We start from the raw sequence: 18,549 nt of genomic DNA on the forward strand, positions 1-18,549 counted from the left end.
CGTTCCCGGAGGAAGGGGCGGCGTCGCAAACGGAAGGTGGTGCTGAGGCAGCGCAGGCAGGTTGAAGCCGGGGGTCGGCCCGGCCCGTTGTCTGTCGCCGTCGCCGCCGCCGCCCGTCCGGGCAGGCAGTCCCTGGCCCGCCGCCATGTCGCTGCACGGCAAGCGGAAGGAGATCTACAAGTACGAGGCGCCCTGGACCGTGTACGCCATGAACTGGAGCGTGCGGCCCGACAAGCGCTTCCGCCTGGCTCTCGGCAGCTTCGTGGAGGAGTACAACAACAAGGTGGGGTGGGGTCTGCATGGTGGGGACAACAACAAGGTGGGGTGGGGTCTGCATGGTGGGGACAACAACAAGGTGGGGTGGGGTCTGCATGGTGGGGACAACAACAAGGTGGGGTGGGGTCTGCATGGTGGGGACAACAACAAGGTGGGGTGGGGTCTGCATGGTGGGGACAACAACAAGGTGGGGTGGGGTCTGCACGGTGGGGACGACAACAAGGTGGGGTGGGGTCTGCACGGTGGGGACGACGACAAGGTGGGGTGGGGTCTGCACGGTGGGGACAGCGACAAGGTGGGGTGGGGTCTGCATGGTGGGGACGACGACAAGGTGGGGGTGGGGTCTGCATGGTGGGGACGACGACAAGGTGGGGTGGGGTCTGCATGGTGGGGACGACGACAAGGTGGGGTGGGGTCTGCATGGTGGGGACGACGACAAGGTGGGGTGGGGTCTGCATGGTGGGGACGACGACAAGGTGGGGTGGGGTCTGCATGGTGGGGACGACGACAAGGTGGGGTGGGGTCTGCATGGTGGGGACGACGACAAGGTGGGGTGGGGTCTGCATGGTGGGGACGACGACAAGGTGGGGGTGGGTCTGCTCGTGGGGACCCCAAGGTGGGTGAGTGAGCAAGTAGAGCTTCACTTTGGCTTATGCAGTGCAGGGTTTGACCTGGCGACCCTGTGTTTGCAATTGCAGTGCTCACGCCAGCGTGTCGCCCAGGCCAGCGTGACTGTTGTCCCCCTCGCTGGTCCCTCTCTTCCTCATAACGCACAGCAGACGGCAGAGCCTGGCACTGAGCTCAAGGTCCTGGTGTGGAAACAGATAATAAACTCAGAGTGCTGAAGCGGGGCTGCGGGTGTCTCTGCTCTCTCCTTCCACACCTCAGTGTCTCTCTTAGCAAATAAAAGTTAAAGTAGTGTAAAAATCTTAAAAATCAGCTAAATTTAAAAAATAGAATTATTGTTTGAGGGCACATTATTTTAAAGTAGAGTATGCCTTTCAAGGGGATTGGCTTTTTGGTTTTGTTGTTAGGAAGCTCTGCCAGTGAGTTACACCCCACCATCTGTCTTGGCTTTGTCCAGAGTCGTTTGGGGTAAACAGTGACCCTCCTGGTCGGACCTCTGTCAGGCTGCTGGCAAAGTCGGGGCAATTGGTATCGAACACCAGCTGCAGGAGTCTGACCCACCTGCCCTGTCCTTTAGCGCCGGGCTGGACTCCTCTTCTGCCTGTGAACCCCCCTCGCCTTTACTGCTGAGCCAAGTGGTCCCCGGAGAAGCATCAGCAGCTAGTTGCAGCCCGCTCCCCGGATTCCGGCCTCGCAGTGTCAGCAAACTGCTTGTGTGCCTCACCTGTGTGGGTCAGGACTCTGCACAGCCTGTGGCTATCGTGACCCCGTAGTCTGTCTTCGGGACGATGTCCCCAAATGCATAAGCACAGAGGACTGTGAACAGTAGTAGCAAAAACATAGCAAAGTGCCGCCGGGGTGGGTAGTATGTGTTCTTTGTTAACTTACTGCTGTTTAACTGTGATTTTCATGGAGAGAGTTAACAGCTAGCTCTGGGCTGTGTGATGCTGGGGACCTCAGAGTCCCAGGTGTGAGAGCCTTCTGCAGTCACGGTGCTGTCGGCGAGTCCTGACTTCCTCAGTGAGACTCCCCAGTGTAGTTATTACTGTAGCGTTGAAGTGATGAGGCGGAATGACAGTGGAGGATGCTGTACCTGAGGCTGGCAGGCTGACTCACTTGGGAAGGCTTGTCACACTCTTGCTTGAGCTTCAAGCCCCCAGAACACCACAATGGAGCACTATTGCATGGGGGAGCTTTGGTGCAGTGACCCAGCTCTCTCTCTCTCTCTCTCTCTCTCTCTCTGAAAAGTTGAGCTGATGTGGCCCAGGAGATGACACACTGAATAAAGCATTGGACTCAAGCGTGAGGCCCTGAGTTCAGTCCCTGGCATCATGTACTTGAGTGATGTTCTGGTTCTCCCTCACTTTCTCCCTTAATTGATAAATCATGTATCTATAAAGAAAGTTGGTGTTGGGATTTGTACCCTCTTATCCCAGAGTCTTGTCGATCATTATTAAATCACTAACAATAATTTTTAAAATTTATTCCCTTTTGTTGCCCCCTTTTTTTTTTATCATTGTAGCTATTGTTTGTCGTCGTAGTTAAAGAGGACAGAGAGAAATGGAGAGAGGAGGGGAAGACAGAGAGGGGGAGAGAAAGACAGAGACCTGCTGACCTGCTTCACCGCCTGTGAAGCGACTCCCCTGCAGGTGGGGAGCCGGGGGCTCGAACCAAGATCCTCACGCCGGTCGTTGAGCTCTGCGCCACCTGCTCTTAACCTGCTGTGCTACTGCCCGACTCCCTGGTAATAATAATTTTAAAAAGTCGAAGAATAAAAGAAAACACAAATCAGGACTGGGTTTGGTCTGTTGTACCAAAGACTCTGGGGTGGGGGAAGGGTTCAGGTCCGTCCAGGAACATGATGGCAGGAGATGACCTAGAGGGGGTTGAATTGTTATGTGGAAAACTGGGAAATGTGACACATGTACAAACGACTATCTCACACTGACTGTAAACCACTGGTCCTCCCAATAAAGGCAAAGAAAAATAAACAAGTTGGCCTACACTGGTGAAGCCCTAGCAGCAGTAAGAAAAAGAAAGAAGCAGAGAAGGTGAAAGGGTGTATATGTTTAGTGGGATCACATTTTCCTGGCGTACAGATTTCCATTCCAAAACAGCTCGATTCCCTGATACTCTGTCACCCGAGTAAATGCAGTCACAGCACGAACCAGAGTCCATCGGCTACACCTGCAGTGAAAGGCCCATTCGCGGTGATTGTGTTTTCTCTTCTCGTTGTGGTCTCTGTTGGGGGATGCAACAGCATGGTGTTAGGACGGTGGTTGTCTGAAGTGTGTGTGGTAGGCGAGTCCCTGAGGAGCGTGGGCATTCCAGGGCCCCACCCCTGCATTCAGTGGCCACTCAGGTAACGCAGAGACAGATGGCACTGGAAGCGCTGCCCAGGATGCTGTGCCATCTGCTGAGAGGGCTCTTTCGGCACCTGCCTGCGTAAGCCTGGTTCTGCTGCTCCTCACAAAGACAGCTGTTACAGATAGCCTGGGTTGAGCTCTCGGTCCTGCTCCTTCTCAGCTTTGTGTCTTTTTTTTTCTTTTGAATTTTTTTTAATATTTATTTCCTTTTTGTTGCCTTTGTTGTTTTTATTGTTGTTGTTGTTGTTGATGTTGTCATTGTTGGATAGGACAGAGAGAAATGGAGAGAGGAGGGGAAGACGGGGAGAGAAAGACAGACACCTGCAGACCTGCTTCACTGCCAGAGAAGCGACTCCCCTGCAGGTAGAGAGCTGGGGGCTCGAACCGGGATCCTTACGCCAGTTCTTGCACTTTGCACCACGTGTGCTTAACCCGCTGTGCTACCGCCCGACTCCCTCTTTTTAATTTTTTACAATTATTTATTCTTTTTTGTTGTCCTTGTTGTTTTACTGTTGTAGTTATTATTGATGACGTCATTGTTGGACAGGACAGAGAGAAATGGAGAGAGGAGGGGAAGACAGGGGGGAGAGAAAGACAGACACCTGCAGACCTGCTTCACTTGTGAAGCGACCCCCCTGCAGGTTGGGGTACTTTGTGTCTTATAAGCAAGTTGACTCTTGTGCCTCAGTTTCCTCATCAATAAAATGAGGGTAGTAAGTAATATGAAATGAGTTAATATTTGCCGTGGGTTTAGGAACATTGCCTGGCACAGAGTGGGTTAGAACTGTTATTTTTATTTTATTTTTATATGTATTTATTTTCCCTTTTGTTGCCCTTCTTTTTTATTGTTATTGTAGTTATTGTTGTTATTGATGTCGTTTAGATAGGACAGAGAAATAGAGAGAGGAGGGGAAGACAGACAGGAGGAGAGAAAGCTAGACACCTGCAGATCTGCTTCACCATCTATGAAGGGATCCCCCTGCAGGTGGGGAGCCGGAGGCTCGAACCGGGATCCTTACGCAGGCCTTGTGCTTAACTCTCTGTGGTACTGCCCGACCCCCTAGAACGGCTATTTAACCATCATCATTACTGTGCTTGTAACTGAAATATAGCCAGGGAGCTAGAGAGACAGCTCAGCCTCTTGGAGCATAGAACTTGGATGCCAGGGGGCCGGGTAGCGCAGCAGGTTAAGCGCACCTGGTGCCAAGCGCAAGGACCGGCTCAAGGATCCCAGTTCAAGCCCCCGGCTCCCCACCTGCAGGGGCGTCACTTTACAATCAGTGAAGCAGGTGTGCAGGTGCCTTTTTCTCCTGTCTTCCCCTCCTCTTTCGGTTTCTCTCCGTCCTATCCAACAACGACAGCAACAATGACAATAATAGCTACTACGATAAACAACAAGGGCAACAAAATGGCCTCCAGGAGCAGTGGATTCGTAGTGCAGGCGCCGAGCCCAGCAGTAACCGGGGCGGGGGGGGGGGGGGGGTGGACGCCTGAAGACCCAGGACCCAGTGTCCACAGGTTCAGACCCTGGCACCTCCCCGTACCAGATTTAACAGTGCTCTTGATCTCGATACCCCCTCCCCCTTCCCTCCTCTCCTCCCTCCCTCCCTCCCTCCCTCATTCTCTCATAAGAAATAACATAGATACTTATTCAAGAATTATATGAGTATTAGGTAAAGTTGATGTTTGTATCTTTCAGAGAGAATCAAGAGCTTACATGCTCAGTTATTTGGTTGGTTGATGGTCTTTGCAGAGCCCTGCTCAGCTCTGCCTTGTAGTGCTGAGGGCTGGACCTGGGACCTGTGGGGCTCAGCCGTGAGAGGTGGTTTTGTCCTTGCTGTTGTTTGTTCCTGGTTTAGATACAGTAACTGCTGGCAACAGTGCTGCGGTATTTTCCTGAGTTTTGACAATTCTAAGTGGGTGTAATTTCCTGTTTTGGGGGGAAGGTTGGTTAATAGTTACTGGGCGTCTGTTCCATAAAAGTTCCATGTTGGGACCGGGCGGTGGCGCACCTGGTTGAGCGCACACATTACAGGGCACAAGGACCGGGGTTTGAGCCCCCGGTCCCCACCTGCAGGGGGAAAGCTTCATGAGTGGTGAAGCAGGGCTGCAGGTGTCTCTCTGTCTCTCTCCCTCTCTATCACCCCATTCCTTCTAGATTTCTGGCTGTCTCTATCCAATCAATAAAGATAAAAAATAAAAAAAATAAGAAGTTCCATGTTTCAGAGTTGGCCTCGAATTAGAAATTTTAGGGTGACTTGGCTTTACTTTGCCCTAATACTTATCTGAGCTGTTTGTGAGAGTCTAAGGAGAGCTGCTTTTGAAAGAACGCTGCTGGAGTTTGTGCATAGGGCCAGCTGCTACCTGAAACACACCCGGGGTGAGCAGAATACTTGCGGTGCCGCTTCCTGAGTTACCCTGCTGCAGAGCCGCAAACCTGGGCATAGTGTCCTTGCCTCCCTGGGTATGCACCAAACACGCACATTGTTTCGTGCTTCTGGAGCTTTTGTTAGCGGGGCACTGGCAGCAAGAAGAGAAAGAAGTGCTGTAGTCCACAGAAAGATTTCTGATAGAAATTTAGAACTTTGCGGGAGTCGGGCTGTAGCGCAGCGGGTTAGGCGCAGGTGGCGCTAAACTCAAGGACCGGCGTCAGGATCCCGGTTCGAGCCCCCGGCTCCCCACCTGCAGGCAGGTCCCTTTACAGGCGGTGAAGCAGGTCTGCAGGTGTCTGTCTTTCTCTCCCCCTCTCTGTCTTCCCCTCCTCTCTCCATTTCTCTCTGTCCTATCCTACAACAACGACATCAATAATAACTACAACAATAAAACAAGGGCAACAAAAGGGAATTAAAAAAAAAAAACTTAAAAAAAAAAAAAGAAATTTAGAACTTTGCAGTGCTCCGTCAGTTCTGACGAGAACGTCTTCAGGAACAAAACTCTTCTGCTTTTGACTTCCTCCTCTCGTTTTTCTAGACAGTCGGAGGACTAATTCCTTCGTGGAACCATTGGATCAGAATGTCGCCGCTTTAATTGCTTTTTGGCCAGCCCCTGGCTCCCGCAGTGATCGCGACAAGGAGCAGGTGTGCTCTGTAGGGATGTGACCAGCCGGAGCTGACTGACCAGCTTCTGAGCCCAGGGGTGGAGGGCACAGTGCAGACAGAATTCACCTCGTGTGACGGCATCTCCCGGCACACTCATTGGCACTCACTCGTGAGTCAGGCATAGGCCAATAGGCTTGAAGAAAGAACAGGTGGAAAAGACCGAAAAAGCCAGCTCATACTCTCAAAACGTTTTTGCTTTAACTGATTTTGGTCATACTAACAATTGTGGAGAAATGTTCCGCTCATTAGAGGGACCGGGAGAATTCGGGGGTCTTAAAATGTACACATACTTGGGCCAGAGCTAAGCAGCTCCAGTTAAACACCAGACCAGCATTCTGTAATGCCCACCCTGCCCTGCACTGCTTCTTGCTTGTTTGAAAGTCAGTCGTGTCCAAACTGAGAGTCAGACAGCCTGGGTTGAGCGCTCAGTCCTGCTCTTCCCAGTTTTGTGCCTCAGTGAAACGAGGGTAGTGATGACCCTTTTTGTGGTCCATCAGTTTGTATGATAGCTTCTTTTAAAAAAAAAATACTATCTTTATTTACTTACTGGATAGAGACAGAGAAATTGAGAGGGAAGGAAGAGATGGAGAGGAAGAGAAGAAACCCCACTTGTGAAGCTTTCCCCCTGCAGCCGGGGACCGGGGGCTTGAACACGGGTCCCTGTGCACTGTACACTCAGCCACGTGCACCACCACCTGGCGCCTGTATGGTAGTTTTCCAGCCTTTCACTTGGAGTCTGTGTTTGTCCTGTTGTGTTAGGTGGGTCTCCTGCCGACAACATTTGGTTAAGTTGTGTTTTCTGCTCCATCTTCCTACTCTGTGCCTTTTAATGCACAAATCGAGTGTCCTGACGCATGGCATGCTTTTGTGCTGTTTTTATTGTTTATAGGAGCCCTTCTAGAGCTCTGGTGGCTAGTGGGCCTCTCTACCCTGGGCCGGACAGCTCAGCTCTGTGCTGATGGAATAAGAATTCCGACGCTCTTCCGAGTCGCGCCCACGCGTGCAGTCCCCCAGTATTCGCCCCTCTTTTCCTGGCCCGTCTCGCCTAACCCTTTTCCTTCCACTTCCAGTGAAGGTGACGCCAACATTGAGATTTTGGAGTTTCTGTTCCAGTGCCTAGGTCTTTGATAGTTGGCCTTGGTCAGGTGTGGGATTAAGGTTATGACAGGAAGTCCCATTGTTAAGTCTAATTTGCAGTGAAAACAAACCTATCAGACCACAGTTTAGCAAAATAAAATATCAGAGGCACTGGTTTAGCAAAATAATTTCTTCCAGTAAAAAAAAAAAATCTAGAAATGTGAAAGAATTCAGAAGTCCTTAAGCAGAGAAGGTGGTTCAGCAAACAGAATACAGGACTTGTGTGCATAAGGCCTATCGATCCCCCGCACCGTGCGTGTCAGCGAAGCTCTGGTCCTTGGTGATTTCATTACTTTTTTTTTTAAATATTTGTTTTACATATTTATTCCCTTTTGTTGCCCTTGTTTTTTTATTGTTGTAGTTATTATTGTTGTTGTCGTCGTTGTTGGATAGGACAGAGAGAAATGGAGAGAGGAGGGGAAGACAGAGAGGGGGAGAGAAAGACAGACACCTGCAGACCTGCTTCACTGCCTGTGAAGCGACTCCCCTGCAGGTGGGGAGCCGGGGTTCGAACCGGGATCCTTATGCCGGTCCTTGTGCTTTGCGCCACCTGCGCTTAACCCGCTGCGCTACAGCCCGACTCCCCAGATTTCATTACTTTTTATGTGAGAAAGAGAATCATCACTCTGGCACGTGTGATGCCAGGATTCAAATTCAGGACTTAACGCCTGAGAATCCAACACTGCAACTCTGCTCCCTGCAACACCCCCCACCCCCGCCCCCACCCCCGCCCCCGCCCCCGCCCCCACCAGGCTGTATAAATGCTTTTTTTTTAAAGCAAGAGTTCAGGGGAGTTGGGCGGTAGCGCAGTGGGTTAAGCACAGGTGGCGCTAAGCGCAAGGACCGGTGTAAGGATCCCGGTTTGAGCCCCCGGCTCCCCACCTGCAGGGGAGTCGCTTCACAGGCGGTGAAGCAGGTCTGCAGGTGTCTGTCTTTCTCTCCCCTCTGCCTTCCCCATCTCTCTCCATTTCTCTCTGTCTTAACAACAACAATGACGACATCAATAATAGCAACAACAATAACTACAACAATAAAACATCAAGGGCAACAAAAGGAAATAAATATTTAAAAAAACAAGGGCAACAAAAGGGAAAGTAAATAAATAAATACTTAGAAAAAGTTCAGGAATTGAGCCATAAAACCCTCCTCTGCCTCTGCAGCGCTGGGCTGGCGCCACTGCTGCTGCTCCAGGAAAGCACACGTTGATCGGCTCCATTTTGTCACGTTGCAGGTTCAGCTTGTTGGTTTAGACGAGGAGAGCTCGGAGTTTATCTGCCGGAACACCTTTGACCATCCGTACCCCACCACAAAGCTCATGTGGATCCCTGACACCAAAGGCGTGTATCCAGACCTGCTGGCCACCAGCGGCGACTATCTCCGCGTGTGGAGGGTAAGCAGGGCTTGGCAGCCGCCCGTCAGCTGAGGCTGAAAAGTGGAGTCACAGGGAACGGGCTGGGCCCGGACGCAGCAGGGCCACCGCAGCGCAGGAGACACGGACCAGAGCGGGTCTGGACTCATGCGCCGCCCGCAGGGGTCTCCGGTAAACTGAGCCAGCGTTCCTTGAGGCCCCTGACTGCAGTCGGGCCTGTGACTGAAGCAGCCTCGTGCGGGGCAGGGACACTTGAGGCCTCTTCCTCCGATTGCACCCGAGACAGACGCCTTTGAGTAAATCAGACACAACACTGGGCATCGCCTCTGGTGGCAGTAGGTTGTGATTCTCACCTTGTGTCGGTGGCATTTGCTGTGCTTGAAAGGGTCGTGTCGGCAGGCAAGATTCAGGGTGTGTGTGGCGGGCAAGAGGAGCAGCCTCTGCCCCAGAAAGAGTGGGGTGAGAATCCGGAAACCACACCGAGGGCCAGTCAAGTAGCTCACTCGGGAGTGTGCTGCTCTGCCATGTTTGTGACACACGCAGCTTTCAGCTGGTCCCCGCCACGTTGAAGAAGCTTCAGTCCTGTGAGGTGTCTCTCCCTGTGTGCCTCCCATGGGGGGATTCATAGAACCACGCTGGGCAGCAGAGAAAGATTGGGAAGAAGTGCTCTTAGTTCTCATCTGAGTCCTCTTCATGTCAGAGAAGCTCTGCCTTCCTGTTTTATGTGTACTAACTGTCTACACTGGGTTTTCGGGGGTTTTTACGACAACACTAGCTGATTATTTTTTATAATGACTGTTCCTTCAGGTTGGTGAAACAGAGACCAGGCTGGAATGTTTGCTAAACAATAACAAGAACTCAGACTTCTGTGCTCCCCTGACCTCCTTTGACTGGAATGAGGTGGACCCTTATCTTTTAGGTAAAGTTGTGGAACGGTATTTGATTGTTTTTATCCTTTTTTATTTTATCTTATTTTATTTATTATTGGATAGAGACAAATTGATATGGGAGAGGAGAGAGACAGAGAGACACCTGCAGCCCTGCTTCACCACCACTCGTGTAGTTCTCCCCCTGCAGGAGGGAACCATGGTCCTTGAGCACTGTAATGTGTGCGCTTAGCCAGGTGCACACCTGACCCCACATGTTTTTATTTGTCTTTTATTAGAAAGAGAAAGACTGACCAGAACACTGCTCAGCTCTGGTTTATGATGGTATGGGGGACTGAACCTGGGACTTTGGAGCCTCAGGCACAAAAATCTTTTTTGCATAGCCACTATGAGTATTCTGTTCTAGAGGCTAACATGAGTTTCCTCAGATTCAGAATTGGGCCTGAGGACAATTGGGCACCACTGGCCCCAGCAGAAGGCAATATGGGGCGTGGCTATTAAGTCCTTCTGTGAGTCGGGCTTTTCAGCGCTGCAGCCTGCCCCTCCAGTAAAGTCTACGGTCCTAGGGTCAGGACTGGATATGGTTGTCCCCTGGCCGCTCTCAGCAGCTTCCTCTCTGAGGAAGCATCTGTGGCGTGTTGAGTAGACGAGCCGGCAGACCGTGGCATGGGAACCTGGCTCCAAGCAGCCGCTGCATTGCTTTCAGGAACCTCCAGCATTGACACGACTTGTACCATCTGGGGACTGGAGACGGGGCAAGTGTTGGGACGAGTGAACCTGGTGTCTGGTCACGTCAAGACCCAACTCATCGCCCATGACAAAGAGGTAATGATGCTGTTCATTTTCTTTTTTTTTTTTTTAATATTCATTTATTTATTTTCCCTCTTGTGGCTCTTGGTTTTTTTTTTAATTGTTGTTATAGTTCTTGTTGTTATTGATGTCGTTGTTGTTGAGTAGGGCAGAGAGAAATGGAGAGAGGAGGGGAAGACAGGGAGAGAAAGACAGACACCAGCAGACCTGCGTCACCACCTGTGAAGCGACCCCCCTGCAGGTGGGGAGCCGGGGGCTCGAACCGGGATCCTTATGCCGGTCCTTGTGCTTTGCGCCACGTGTGCTTAACCCGCTGTGCTACCGCCCAACTTCCGATGCTGTTCATTTTCTTTCCCTCAGGTGCTTCTGGGCCTTCTGTGTGAGAGGTCAGACTGTTTCTCACTACTTTGCCACTTACTCGAGAATGATGTAATGTCTTTTCGTCAAGTAGAAAATATTACAGTAATGTGTGAGACTGGGGAGGTAGCATAATGGTTCTACAAAAGACTTTGATGCCTGAGGCTGCGAGGTCCCAGGTTCCATTCCTGGCACCACCTTCAGCCGGAGCTGAGCAGTGCTGTGCTCTGAGGGAAAGAAAGCAGGAAGCAGGCAGACCGCCTGGCAGGCGAGCCTGGGCTTCCATTTCCTGTGACCCTTTCAAACGAACTGCTAGTTCACCTCATACCATTTGGAAGTCTGTGTCACAGTCTGCTGTCGTGTTTCTTGTGCTTTTATTGGAAAAGTAGCCCCGAGAGATAGCTCTCCAGAGACAAGCCCCTTGGGAGGCGCCATGGCGGCAGGGGGAGCTCGGGAGCTCTGGGGTCTCTCCCTCTGTGTCTGAATGAATGAATGAACGAACGAATGGCAAATGAGCAAGCACTTGACTCCACCAATACACACACACACACACACACACACACACACACATATATGAAAAGTGAAGGGGACCTATGTTGTATTTTAGTCCGAGAAGCTTTCTTCTGGGTGGTTATGGGAATGGCCGTGATCTTTTTCCTCTCAGAGCCACTGCGGGCTCCCAGTACTGTGATTGCCCAGGCTAGTGTTCCCTTTGATGGTTTGTTTGTTTTATGAGAGAGAAAGAGAAAGAGAACCAGACATCACTCTGGCACATGCACTGCTGGGGGTCAGGCTCAGGACCCCATGCTTGAGAGCCCGGCATTGTATCCACTGCGCTGCCTCCTGGATCACTCTTTTTTTTTTTTTCTGGATCACTCTTCGTGTTTATTTTGGTGTCTGTTTCTTTAAATCTAGTAGTGTTCTTACCTATACAGGTAAAAAGGACATGTTGGGCCCAGAGCAGAAGCTCAAGGTGACCGGCAGAATGTGAAGCTGGCGAGTGTGCTGTCATTGTAGGTGCTTATCCTTTGTGCTCCAGGCCTGTCACGATAGACTGCGCTTGACTCCACTGAATTGCGAGTACAGGGAGAGTTAGTGCTGCAGAGAGGACCAGTGAGGAAGCCCAGAAATACTCTCGGCTAGCAAATGGCTGCTGCTTTGTTTTTCTTACCAGAGCACTGCTCAGCTCTGGCTTATGGTGGTATGGGGGATCAAACCTGGGACTTTGGAGCTTCAGGTATGAGAGACTCTTTGCAGAACCATTGTGCTGTCTACCCACCACCACTACCATTTTTTTTAGTAAGATAGAAAATTGAGAGGGAATGGGGAGCTTAGCAGTGAAAAGGAGCTTGGCCTGGTGCTCAGCTCTGGCTTATGGTGGTACAGGGACTGAACCTGGTTCAGTGAAGCCTTGGGCTTGCAAGATTTTTTGTATCATCATCATGTTATCTTCCCCAGCTCCCACCAATTTCTTTTACTAATAACTCACCTGGGGCCAGGTGAACACACACTTTGCCATACATGAGGACTCGGGTTCGAGCCCTGGCACCACATGGGAGCACCATGAACAGCACCAAGGGGAGGTCCATGAATGATGGAGCAGTGCTGTGACATCTCTCCCAAAAAGAACCAGGGCATCACGCCGACACACACAGTGTCAGGAATTCAGCTTAGAGTTCAGAACTTTACCCTGCACCGCCTTCTAGGTCACATGCGCTCTGTGCGCTCATCACAGGTGCTGCAGGAAGAAGACCTGGAAAGTGTGATTGTGGAAGAAGGCTGATAATCTCGATAGCAAAATGATTCCACTCTCGGGAAAGTCCCGACGTTACAGCGCTCAGACGGGCCCAGTGCTCACAGACACTGGGCTTCACTTGCCTCCTGTGTCAGATGGGCCGAAACGAGGCCCCTGGTGGGTCTGTGAGTAACCCTCGCTCTGCTCTTCTCCACCAGGTCTATGACATCGCGTTCAGCCGGGCTGGGGGCGGCAGGGACATGTTCGCCTCTGTGGGTGCTGATGGCTCAGTGCGGATGTTTGACCTCCGCCACTTAGAACACAGCACCATCATTTACGAAGACCCACAGCACCACCCACTGCTCCGCCTCTGCTGGAACAAGCAGGACCCCAACTATCTGGCCACTATGGCCATGGATGGGATGGAGGTGAGTCCCAGTCCAGGCTAAAATAGTCCATCGCCTAGCTCCACCGTGGCTTGATTGATCGAGAGAAGTGACTCTCGATGGGTGTTCTTCATCGGGGGTCTCTGGAAATGCCTGGAGATGTTTTTAGTTGTCCCTGTGCGTGGGGAAAGGGACATTGTTACATATCCTCCAGTGCAAGGGACAGCCCTTCCAGCAGAGACTTCCCACTTGAGCTATCAATAGTGCCAGGATCAAGAGAGTCTGGTCTAGGACAAGTTAACCCTCAGCCCATAAAGGTTTGGTATTGGAGGAAGAAAAAAATGTACAAAGTCCAGCAGTCCCTGTGCTCATGGTGCTCAGTAGAGAAACGGAGTCCTCTCCGTGAGCTGGATGGTTCAGCTTAGCAGACATGCACACACCTCTCCGTCTCTCTCTGACCTGTGACTTGATAGAAAGCGGAGGGACTAGCGGGACTAATGTTCACCAAGGTGCAAGGACCCAGGTTCAACCCCCAGGACCCACCTGCAGGGAGGAAGCTTCTTGAGTGGTGAAAAGCAGGGCTGGGGACTGCAGGAATCTGTTTCTCTCCCGCTTTCTCTCCTGCTTTTATTCACTAATGTGAATTCCGGTGAAGCCTGCATCTTAGACTTCTGCTTTGGAGGGAAACTTGGTTCTCTCCAGCTGAACATGCCCAGAACTCTCAGCTTATGTGTCTAGTGGGACTTGGTGGGTTAACTAAACTGATGTTACCAGCTCCTGCCCTATCTTGTCTAAAGGCCTTGTATTACAATACAGACAGGAAACTACCAGAGTCATTTTTTCCTCTTTTTCTTTGAGAGGGGAGAGGGAGAGAAGCAGATTCCTGCAGCCCTGCACTTCACCACTCATGAAGCTTCCTCCCTGCAGGTGGGGCCCAGGGGGTTGAACCTGGGTCCTTGCACCTTGGTAGTGTGTGTGTTCAGTCAGGTGCACTGCTGCCTGCACCCCCCCCCCAAAAAAAAAAAATCTTTTTTTCCTCAGTTCTGTAGCTTTTTTTTTTCCAGTTGGGGTGGGAGACAGAGACTCTGTCTCTAATAGTTGTTAAATCTAACTGAATAGATGATGCTTAACTTTTTTTCTTGTATCTTATTTTTGGGTTTTTTGTTGGTGGTGGTGGTGGTTTTTTGTTTGTTTTTAATTTTTAAATATTTATTTCCTTTTGTTGCCCTTGTTTTATTGTTGGTTATTGTTATTGTTATTGATGATGTTGGAAGACAGGGGGAGAGAAAGACAGACGCCTGCAGACCTGCTTCACCACCTGTGAAGCGACTCCCCTGCAGGTGGGGAGCCGGGGGCTCGAACTGTTTGCTTTTTTTTTTTTTTAATTATCATTCCCTGAAGTTCCTGGGATTTCTTCATACTTGTCATCCCTGCAGGTAGTGATTCTGGACGTCCGAGTCCCCTGCACACCTGTTGCCAGGTTAAACAACCACCGAGCTTGTGTGAACGGCATTGCTTGGGCTCCGCACTCGTCCTGTCACATCTGCACTGCAGGTAACCCTGCTGGGGGAGAGCACGAGGGCCAGCACAAAGGCCCTCTTACTCCGCAGAATCAGAATCCTTACTGCTTCCCAAGAGCGGGTTGAGAGAGATGCACAAAGCAACTCGGCCGCGAGCCTCCTTACACCTGTGAACTGAAGCAGCCTGAGTTTCTGGATGCTCTAAGTGGTGTGAGAACACCTCTTACTCACTGTTACACTGGGCATCAGCGCTAGGCCTGTTACTTGTGCTGCACTGAAGCTCACATTGACTCAGGAGACTGGAGAAGCCTCTTGAAGGTAACAACCTTCAGGACTGCCTGGGTTGGACTTTCCCAGCAGCTCCCCTGTGGTAGACTCGGTGATTCTGGACACATAGAAGGGCCTGCCCTTCCTGGAGGCGTGCTCTCATCAGTGGTGTGTGACTTAACTTCCTTCTCACCACTTGGCGAACCAAAAGAGTCCTTTGGGGGCCGGGTGGTAGTGCAGCGGGTTAAGCGCAGGTGGCACAAAACGCAAGGACCGGCGTACGGATCCCGGTTCGAGCCTCCGGCTCCCCACCTGCAGGGGAGTCACTTCACAGGCAGTGAAGCAGGTCTGCAGGTGTCTGTCTTTCTCTCTCCCCTCTGTCTTCCCCTCCTCTCTCCATTTCTCTTTGTCCTGTCCAACAACGACGACATCAATAACAACACAATAATAACTACAACGACAATAAAAACAAGGGCAACAAAAGGGGAAAGCAGATTTTAAAAAGAGTCCTTTAAAAATACACTGTCATTGTCATTGTGTCTTTGTTCCATAAATAACATGTCTTTAGTAAGATGCCAAGGTATTTAAAAAATACAGGTCTAGGAAGTGAACATCTTTTGTCTTTGTCTCATGTCCATCTCAGTCCACTCACATGTCATGTGTGGCTTCTAGCACATTTGGCGTGTCCCCTTCCAGGCCATTCTACTTGGACTCATGCACACACATGCCCTTGATATGAACGGATGGCCCTCTATTTTTTTTAATATTTATTTATTCCCTTTTGTTGTCCTTTTTTATTGTTGTAGTTATTGATGTCGTTGTTGGATAGGACAGAGAGAAATGAAGAGAGGAGGGGAAGACGGGAGAGAAAGACAGACACCTGCAGACCTGCCTGTGAAGTGACTCCCCTGCAGGTGGGGAGCCGCGGGCTCGAACCGGGATCCTTATGCTGGTCCTTGTGCTTTGCGCCACGTGTGCTTAACCCTCTGCGCTACCGCCCGCCTCCCAGGACGGATGGCCCTCTCTTTACACACCGGTCCACTCCGACCTCACAGAGCTCCGCTCCTGTCTGGCTCAGTGCTGCATTTCCCCCTAAGCACACACGTCCCTCTCTTCACTGACCGTTAGTGACCCCTCTTCATTGTCGAGCCAAAGGGGTCTTGTACTCTGGTGGGTTGCTGCCATTGTAGCACTATTGGGAAGGCTGGGAGCTTTTCCTGGTTTATTCTCACTGAGGGGCAGGCGGGCCTGTACCTAGGTGGTGGTCTGACATGGTCATTATCTCGTGATCTTCCCAGCCCTCCCCCGTGGTGTGGAGAGAGGGGCGGGGGAGGGATGAAGCCTGTTTGTAGAGATGAAGGACTGAGGCTGCAGCCCGTGTGTTCCCAGGGCTGCCTTTGCCTGGCGCAGCGACTTGGATTCTGTCGTGGAAGTATGTGTGCTTGTCTTTTGAGGAGAAGGATTTTAGTGCTCTGAGGGGTTGAGACAGCTCTGGCGCCACTCCGGCAGTCAGGAAGCTTTCCCTGTGCTGGTGGAGACCAGGGCTTGGACCTGGGTCCTTGCACATGGTAGTGGGTACACTTTAGCGTTTTTTGGGTCTAAAATAAAACCTTTTTCAGGTGGGGTTAGAAAGCACGATGATTATGCAAAGTGACTCATGCCCGAGGCTCCAGAGTCCCAGGTTCAGTCCCCCTCACCATGAAACAGCTGAGCATGCTCTGGTTAAAAATAATAGTAAAGTAAAGCTCTCTGACTGGAGCAGTGGAGAGTACATGCGTCTAGAGACAGACACGCACACCGCACACCACACACCTCCCGGGCAGGATGGTGATTCTCACACCGGAGTTGTGACCCTGACTCCTGGCTGTCTCTGTCCTAGCGGATGACCATCAGGCCCTCATCTGGGACATCCAGCAGATGCCCCGCGCCATCGAGGACCCTATCCTGGCCTACACAGCCGAGGGGGAGATCAACAATGTGCAGTGGGCCTCGACGCAGCCCGACTGGATCGCCATCTGCTACAACAACTGCCTGGAGATACTCAGAGTGTAGTGCTGGTGGCACCGCGCCCACGAGGCAGGGCCTGCGTGCTTCCTGCCCCGCCCCACCCCCAAAGTAAGAAGAAGGGTGTTTCCAGCGGCCAGTGAGCCTCGCCGTGCAGCCGCCACCGCCAGCAGCTGCGCTGGGGCTTCCCGGCCGGTGGCCCGTGGCTCTGCCGGACTCGGTGCTGGGTGGCGCCTCTCAGCCCAGGGCTGAGTTTTAAGATTTCTCTCTTCCCCTCTTCTCCTCTGGTTTCTTGATTAAAATTTTCTGTATATTTGTTTGTCACCTGTCATGTTAATGAGCACTGCAGGCTGTGTCTGGATCCGTCTGCCCGTGTCTGTCTGCCGCCCAAGGTGACACCCTGTATCCCTCTGTCCATATCCGTGTAGAGCTCAGGTGGGAACAGATACCCATCTGCAATCGTTTCTCCTCTTCCTCAACTCTATGTGTCTTTTATCAGGTTAGTTTTTTTTTTATGGAAAGAACTTTTCCTTGGTTTCCCGGCCCCCTGCTAGCACCTTCCTCTCTCCCCTTGCTGCCTCACTGACCCCACAGCCCCCGCGAGCAGTTTGCCTTCTTGAATCGCTGCCTAAGGGAACACACCTGACCTGGAGTCCCAGCGCGCCCTGGTGCTCTGAAGTCAGCTGCCTCTCCACACTTCTCAACCTGGCTCTTCTCAAGGGCATTCTGGGCCCCAGAAGGACATGGAAGCCTTCTCTCCCCTCCAAGTCCCTCTGTCCTTCCCCGCTGAAGTACGCTGAGCCGCTGCCTGACTCGAGGGGAGCGGTCTGAGGAAGGCGGGACTTGCAGCATTTCAGTATGTGGTTTTCAAGTCTTCTTCCCCACTCCACCCCACCCCACCCCACTCCACTCCACTCCTCAGCGGGAACAGTAGGCAAGAGCAGCTACAAGCTGAACTTGGTGTTTTTCTTTGTTCAGGTATACTGGGGCTGGTGGTATATTAGCCACTGTAACACGGGCGCTCAACCCTATGTTGGCCACTGTGACTGCTCTGAAGTGAGTTCTCGAGAGTCATACAGTCCGTGTCTAACCCTGACAGGCTCTCCCTTAGAGTGAGAGACTGTCGACTTCTATAAGGAATAGACTGGCAGTCTGTGACGATCCTAGTCTTCACGTGAATTTAAAAACAGTAACTGTAGAGACCCAGCATCATCTGGTAAGAGTTTGGTCCACACTCACCGGGCTGCCGACCCCCAGCTGAGGTTCTGAGCAGGATTAGACTTGGAGGCTGCAAGTGTGTTTCCGTTAGCACAGTGAGTTCCGTTGGGGGGGGGGGGTTTGCATGTGGCTCCAACATTAGATTAGTCCTTGGGCAGGCAGAGCATGGGGCATCCTGAAAGGGGGGAGGCTGTGGTTTGGTTCACTGTCTGTCAAGTGCTGATCTCTGCCGCGTCTAGAGAGCGCAGGGCCTAGAGGCTGTGTGGGGCCAGTGGGCTCTCGAGAAACAAGCTCACTGCACTCTGACCTGCCGACTCTTCTGCTTCGAGCAGTTGCTTCAGGAGCAGGCGGACTTAGACTCCCACAGTCAGAACTCTTCCTTCACTACACAGGGCTTGTCCCACGGCAAGACTCTTTTCCAGCCAGGTCTCCTGCGTTTGATTGTCTTACACTGATGCTGAGATTCTTGGCCGTCTGTCTGAGGCGGACACT

At 51.6% G+C, this 18,549-nt stretch overlaps 1 protein-coding gene across 1 annotated transcript; it reads left to right on the plus strand.

Moving 5' to 3' along the window:
* The first annotated feature begins 22 nt into the window (after positions 1 to 22).
* Positions 23 to 17,152, plus strand: DCAF7 (DDB1 and CUL4 associated factor 7). The gene is made up of 7 exons (XM_007527655.3): positions 23 to 283; positions 8,736 to 8,894; positions 9,681 to 9,792; positions 10,467 to 10,585; positions 12,881 to 13,090; positions 14,485 to 14,602; positions 16,715 to 17,152. The coding sequence occupies exons 1-7, from the start codon at positions 146 to 148 to the stop codon at positions 16,885 to 16,887; spliced, it is 1,029 nt and encodes a 342-aa protein (XP_007527717.1). The 5' UTR covers positions 23 to 145; the 3' UTR covers positions 16,888 to 17,152.
* The last annotated feature ends 1,397 nt before the right edge of the window (positions 17,153 to 18,549 follow it).

Source organism: Erinaceus europaeus, chromosome 12 (assembly GCF_950295315.1).
Source record: "Erinaceus europaeus chromosome 12, mEriEur2.1, whole genome shotgun sequence".
Classification (NCBI taxonomy): Eukaryota; Metazoa; Chordata; class Mammalia; order Eulipotyphla; family Erinaceidae; genus Erinaceus; species Erinaceus europaeus.

Coding starts and splice junctions, on each gene's coding strand:
- DCAF7 (XM_007527655.3), top strand. CDS start 146: ATGTCGCTGCACGGCAAGCGGAAGGAGATCTACAAGTACGAGGCGCCC. Junction 284..8,735: donor TGGAGGAGTACAACAACAAG/GTGGGGTGGGGT, acceptor GTCACGTTGCAG/GTTCAGCTTGTTGGTTTAGA. Junction 10,586..12,880: donor TCATCGCCCATGACAAAGAG/GTAATGATGCTG, acceptor CTTCTCCACCAG/GTCTATGACATCGCGTTCAG.